The sequence below is a fragment of the Rhagoletis pomonella genome, unplaced genomic scaffold, assembly GCF_013731165.1.
Source record: "Rhagoletis pomonella isolate Grant_MI unplaced genomic scaffold, Rhpom_1.0 Rhpom_scaffold_00076, whole genome shotgun sequence".
NCBI classification, from domain to species: Eukaryota; Metazoa; Arthropoda; class Insecta; order Diptera; family Tephritidae; genus Rhagoletis; species Rhagoletis pomonella.
This window is the reverse complement of record NW_023458630.1, coordinates 169734-176445: the sequence shown is the minus strand read 5'-3', so window position 1 is coordinate 176445 and position 6712 is coordinate 169734. Positions and strand designations below refer to the sequence as shown.

Below are 6712 nucleotides of genomic sequence, written 5' to 3'. Positions count from 1 at the left end.
AATTTTACGTCAGTACCGACAACTCTCTCCCTACCTCAGAAAACCCATTTCTGGTTTGCCTAAACAACTTAAAGAGATCAACTTCGGTTGACCTGCACTTTAAGCAAGACCAGCGAAGACCTTTGCCATCATTAATAGCGTCCAGAATTCTTCCTGTCAAACCAGCACATTTTAGATGGCTAATACCGTCACAGAGCCAGCACGATAAGTAGCGTTCAGATTCGCTTTTAATTTGGCAGTTATCAAGATCACACTTCATATTGAAAGATTTAATAACACTTATGTTGAGAAGGCAGGTAGGCCGGAGCTAATGGCTTCCACTGGATTTTGAATAAAACACACCAGCTTCAAAAAAGACTTGATTTAATCCAACAAGTGTGTGTTTATTAAAATTCCTATTTGTAAAGAAATACTGTAACAATTTTAAGGATAATTATTTTAAATTGAACCTACTTTTGGTTTGGAAACCACTAGAATTTTTTCCTCGAATTATATATGTATATGATATCTCCAAAGACACCGCGTATAAGCCAATTTGCTTTTAGTAGTTTATAGGAAAAATGGCGAAGATTTACCCACGCTACTTGACATTTACAAAGTTTCGTTAACAAAAATTAGAAGTTGACAATAAATAAAGTTATCGACTATCAATATTTTTAGAGTTGCCAGATCTTATATACATAAATCATGGGGATTTTGGAAGTCGCGTTAACATTCCCCCCGCAGTATGGCAAGAAGCTTCTTCGATGTCAGACTTCTGTTGAGGAGCTACATCCAAAATAGCCAACTTCGTTACTGGACGGTCCATTATACCACGTTGTGTTAACACCTTTGCACTGCGGACCTGCCCGTCACTTGCCAATCTTGTTTCCAGTACCTTGCCTCGCAGCCAAACGTTTCGTGGAAGTGAAGGGTCAACAATGATCACTAGGTCCCCCTGACTTAAAGGTTTAGATTTTTCGTGCCATTTTGTTCTACATGTTAACGACGGTAGGTATTCCATTAGCCACTTCTTCCAAAATATATTCGCATATTGTTGTGAAATCAGCCAATTTTGTCTCAATAATGTCCCACTGTCGTTGCACGTAGTCATCGGTTTAAGCCCATTGGAACTTCCTACTAAAAAATGATTCGGAGTTACAGCTTCATCAGTATCTTCCGCAATAGGAACATATGCAAGCGGTCTCGAATTAATTATGTTTTCTACTTCTAATAACATGCTCAGTAGAAGTTCATCGGTAGGGTTTCTCGACGGCATAATTTTATATAAAATCGTTTTCACCGAGCGTACTAAACGCTCCCAGGCTCCGCCCATGTGGGGTGACGCAGGTGGATTGAATGTCCATTCTGTCGTAGTGCTAGTGAAAGTTTTCACGAACTCGTTTCGATCAACGTCGATTAAGGCCTCTCGTAGCTCTCTTTCTGCACCGACGAAATTCGTCCCATTATCGCTGTAGAATTCATGTGGGATTCCTCTACGCGCCATAAAATTGCGTATGGCCGAAATGCAGGAACTCGTCGTTAGAGAATGTGCAATCTCAATATGTACGGCCCTTATTGTCAAACATGTAAATAGACACCCATAGCGTTTTTCTTTGTGGCGATTTACGGTGACCAGGATTGGTCCAAAAAAGTCTACACCAGTATACGTAAACGGTGCCGCGTATGAAGCTATTCGAGCACGAGGCAACTTTGCCATTTGAGGGTTTTGAGGAACAGCCTTTGTAATTTTGCACATTTGGCACGAGCGAATCGTCGATTTATAAATTGCGCGAAGTCTCGATATAGAAAATTTTTGCCGTAGTTCATTTATTACGGTTTCGTGGTTACTGTGGTAAAATTTCTGATGGTAGTGAAGCAAAATCAATTTGGTTAAATAACTGTCTCTCGGCATTATAACAGGTCGTTTTTGTTCCGGGGACACATCTGCCATGTCGATTCTCCCATATACACGCAAAATTTCATCTTCTAAGTAGGGTGACTTACAATAAATATCGCTTGACCTTGATATGGGGATATTTGATTTGAGTGCTGAAATTTCTGCAGAATATCTTTCATTCTGTGCTGCCTTATATAGTAAATATTGAGCACTTAAAATCTCATCTTGAGTTAATTCATTTTTATGTTTAAAAGTTTTACGGCAGTTGTTAATAAAGCGCAGAACATATGCCACCGTTCTGACAATACGTGTCCATTTTGAGAAACGTTCTACATTAATAAACATTTCTATCTTTGTTACTTGGTGTACATGGTGTATACTTTCCTCCTCTGTTGAAATAGGTTGGACCACTGTTTTGGGCCATTCCTCTTCAGGTTGGAAAAGAAAATCAGGTCCACTAAACCACCTGCAGGAACTGGAAATTACCGGAACTTTTGACCATTTTGTTGCATCATCAGCAACATTTTGTTTGCTGGGTAACCAATTCCACTCTTTTATTGAAGAAAGCTCCAATATCTCGGTAACTCTGAACGCAACGAATTGAGTGTATTTTCGGTGGTCGGAATTAATCCAGCTTAGCACTGTCCGTGAGTCGCTCCAAAAATATTTTTTAGAAATTTTTATTTCATGGTTTTCCATAATAAATTTAGCAAAACGAGCTCCTATTAGAGCGGCCATCAGCTCAAGTCTGGGTACAGACGTAATTTTTATTGGTGCAACCCTAGTCTTAGCACCAACTAGCGAGCAGCAAATAACATCATTCTTCTTCAGCCTAAAGTAACTCACAGCGGCGTATCCATCTCTACTAGCATCCACAAATGTATGCAGTTGCACATCCACATCATCATAATTTGAAAATTTTTTCAAATAACAACGATCAATTTTAATCTTCTGTATATCGGGTAAAATTTTAACCCATTGGTTCCACTTTGGTATCAATTCAAGGGGAATTTGTTCATCCCAATCTATTTTAGAACGCCATACGTCTTGCATTAGCACCTTGACGTACATTATTATATGGCCAATTAACCCTAGCGGGTCATAAATTGACATAACAAGCCTCAGCATTTCTCGTTTTGTTGGAGACTTTTCAAAGGATAACAAATTGCTTTCTAAAAGCCATGATGCAATTTTAAAAGTTATAGCATCCTCCTGATGCTCCCAAAAAACTCCCAAAACTTTTTCAACTTGCGTTTCATTTTTAAAGTTTATGCACTTTACGGCCGTGGAACTTAGTGCTGGGAAGGCTTGCCGTACCAAAACATTGTTAGAAATCCAATTTCTTATATTGAAGCCACCTTGGCGATGTACATGTGAAACATCCGTAATTAGTTTTATTGCATCTTGTGGCGTGTTGACTGAGTCCAATAAATCATCAACGTAATGATTTTGTTTAATTGCCTTTGCAGCCAAAGGAAATTCATCTTGAAATTTATCGGCATTCAAATTTATAATGTACTGTGCAATGCTAGGTGCACATGTAGCACCAAATATCAAGACATCCATTACATAAACATCAGGCGCTTTGTTTTGATCACCATCCCGCCAAAGAAACCGCTGAACATCACGGTCATCTGGTCTTATGTGCACTTGATGAAACATCTCCTCGATGTCACCACAAACAGCCACCGCATTTTGGCGAAATTTAAATAGAATTGATGGCAGGGAGGCCAACATATCAGGGCCTTTTAGCAGAAATGAATTTAAAGATGAGCCACATGATTTAGCAGCGGCGTCCCAAACGACTCGCGATTTACCGGGTTTATTTTTATTAAAGACCGCAAAAATAGGCAGATACCAAATTTTTCCATCGGCACGCTGAATTTCATTTTTATCTAATTTGCGTATGTAGCCCTTAGACAGATAATTTGAAATTGTATTTTTAAAAATTTCAAAAAGTTCAAAATTTTGGCTTAATTTTCGCTCAAGACACGTAAGCCGTTTTAAAGCCATGTCATAACTATCTGGCAACTTGAAGCTGTCAAATTTCCATAATAATGGGACCTCATAATGCCCATTATCTTTATAATGGGTAAAACTATCTAATAAGTTTAATGCCCGCTTTTCACTTTCAGCAAGCATTGGGTCTTTAGCACATATGCCAACACTATCGAGAGTATAAAAACTCCTAACTAACTCGTCCAGTTGCTGATCGCTTTCAGAACAATCACATATATGAAAATTAAATTGCTTACGTGAATTGTGTTCTGCTACTGTGCCGTAAATAAGCCATCCGAGTTTCGTACAAACAGCCACTGGTTCATGTGGAGCACCCTCAAAAGTTTTAGTCGAAATTCCCATTTTGAAATGATTTAAACCAATCAATAATTTCGGCTTTGCATTTGTGTAGCTTTCTATTGGTAATTTTCTCAGGTGGCGATAACGCTGCGACAATAATTCGTAGTCCAATGTCTGTGTTGGCAAATTTAATGACTCCACTGTACACACATTCATTTCCAAACGTTGTTTGTTTCCTCCTGAAATATGAATTTTTAATTTTCTTGAATTCTTTTCATTCCTTTGCATACCTCCTGTCCACCGCAAACACAAGGGATTTGGCACACCACTTATTCCTAATTGATCAGCAATTGACTCGTCCATAAGGCTGATGGAAGATCCCTCATCGATAAATGCAAGGGTTTTAATCTCTTTATCATTGCCGTATATAGTAATCGGTATTATTTTAAACAAAATGTTTTGCGAACTAGCACTGTGAGCATTGTTTATCACTTCTACTTCTTCTACAGCATGGGTGTTGTTTACATTTGTTTTCTTCGTAGTTGACGTTTGTTTATGTGTTCCATCATAGCGGTGTAATGAAGGATGGTGAAAATAATCGCACTCCTCTTCACCGCACCTTTTCTTGCGCCTACACTCACCACTATGTAAACATAAACAGTATTTACATAGTTTGTTCTTCCTCACAACATTCCATTTTTCGCTACGATCTAGCGACTGATATACTGGGCAGTCACTCACTGCTTTGCAGTTGTTGTTGTTGTTGTTGTTGCAAACGACACACTTACGTTCATCACTATGAGAGTAAACATAAGCTCTTCTGCTTGCGGTTGCTTTGCTGCTATTGTTGTTGTTGTTATTGTTATTGTTTCGTTTATTATCTGTGATATTATCTTTGTTATATGCTTGGGTTATCTTTGTACAGGGATGGTCAACTGTTATATTGCTTGCAGTGATGCCAAGGCTGAAAATCCAATTGTCAAAGTCGGACAAATTTGGTTTTTTGTTTTGGTTATTAAGATTCATTTTTATAGTCGCCCATTGCATTTGATAAGATGGGGGAAGTTTTTGAACTAATTGCTGGAGTAAAAATGAATTATTCAATTCATCTGGCAAGTTACCAGCAGTGATAGTGGAAATCAAACTGCGAACATCAATAGCAAAGGAGGTAAGTGTTTCTAAGTTATTTTCATTAACTTTCGGCGCTAAACTAATTCTATTTTTTATTGAATTTAATATTTTTTCAGGTTGGCCATACAGCATGCGAAGTACTTCGATGACACCAGGAACGTTTGCAGGGTGTATTAGCATATGTTGGACACTTTGCAGTGCTTTACCTTTTAGTGCCTTTTGGAGTCGAATGAGGTTTTCCGTATCGGTGAAGTTGCAGGCGGTGGTGGACCAGTCGTAAGTGGAGGAAAATATGGGCCATTCTTCTGGTTGGCCAGAAAATGTAGGTAAGTCTTTAGGCACCGATTGCCTTGTAGTCATATGGCTTTGTTGCAGTATATGCTGTGTGGAGTTAAATTGTGGTGAAGTAAAATTGTTTGTATTCACATGCATTGTAGACGACATCGGCACATTTTGAATAAATGGAATATTTTGATTGGAGCAATTAGAATTTTGTGTTGTGTTTGAATTAACAGGTGGGGGTTGCATTGAGGGGTTTGAGTATACAGGTAAGTATGAAAATGGCACAGCAGCTGGTGGGTGGGCATTGGTCGGAATGAAAGGCAGTGTTCGATCATATTCACGATTAGTGGTAACAGCTGAAGCACTAATTGGTGCGCTGTTTATTATCGTTGAACTTACTGCAGCATTGGTGACCGATGTTATACCTTGTGAATTTTGTTGCTGTCGCATATGTGCAGTAGAAATGCAAGGTATGTTGGAGGAATATGAATTTTGATTTGCAGGTCTTGTAGGTAAATCAACACACGTAGTTTGATTGGGCAAGTAGGATGTTTCAACATAGGCCTGGTTTTCTACATTATTAGTCGCATGTTGGCGACTGATATCTTGTTGAGTATCTGCTAACCAATCCCGTACGGATTGGGAGTTTTGTGATGAATTTGAGCAGAGGTCTTCTGCTTCTTCTAGAAGCTGATATTTTTTATTTAAGAATTCGCGATCCCTTGCTGAATCAAGTTCTCGCTGCTCTTGTAGCTTTTTAAGTTGTAGTTGAACGCTACGCGATTGAGACGTTCGAGACCGATTAGAACAACGACTTGTGGCACTGGGAGCAGGTGAGGCTGGCCTATTGTCCGAACATTGTGGACATTTATAAGCTATGTTATCGGCGACATTGGCACAACTTCTATGAAACAGTTTGTGGCATTTCATGCAAGACGCCATTTTGTCGTCAGGGGGATTATGGCACATTGAGCAATCCCGATCATTTTGTTGTTGACCTTTTTCACTTTCCATTATTACTTACTGCGAGATTGGCAAGGTTATTATTGACGCTGTAGGTGACCCAGGAGGAGATGATGCGACACAAAAGAATTTTAAAATGTTGAGAAGGCAGGTAGGCCG

General features: G+C 39.0%; 1 protein-coding gene across 1 annotated transcript; it reads right to left on the bottom strand.

Annotated features, from left to right (window-relative positions):
- Positions 1-299: 299 nt before the first annotated feature.
- LOC118749889 lies at positions 300-6604 on the bottom strand. The gene is made up of 2 exons (XM_036484659.1): positions 4468-6604; positions 300-4416 (listed from the first exon to the last, which is right to left on the bottom strand). The coding sequence occupies exons 1-2, from the start codon at positions 6602-6604 to the stop codon at positions 686-688; spliced, it is 5868 nt and encodes a 1955-aa protein (XP_036340552.1). The 3' UTR covers positions 300-685.
- Between the last annotated feature and the right edge of the window lie 108 nt (positions 6605-6712).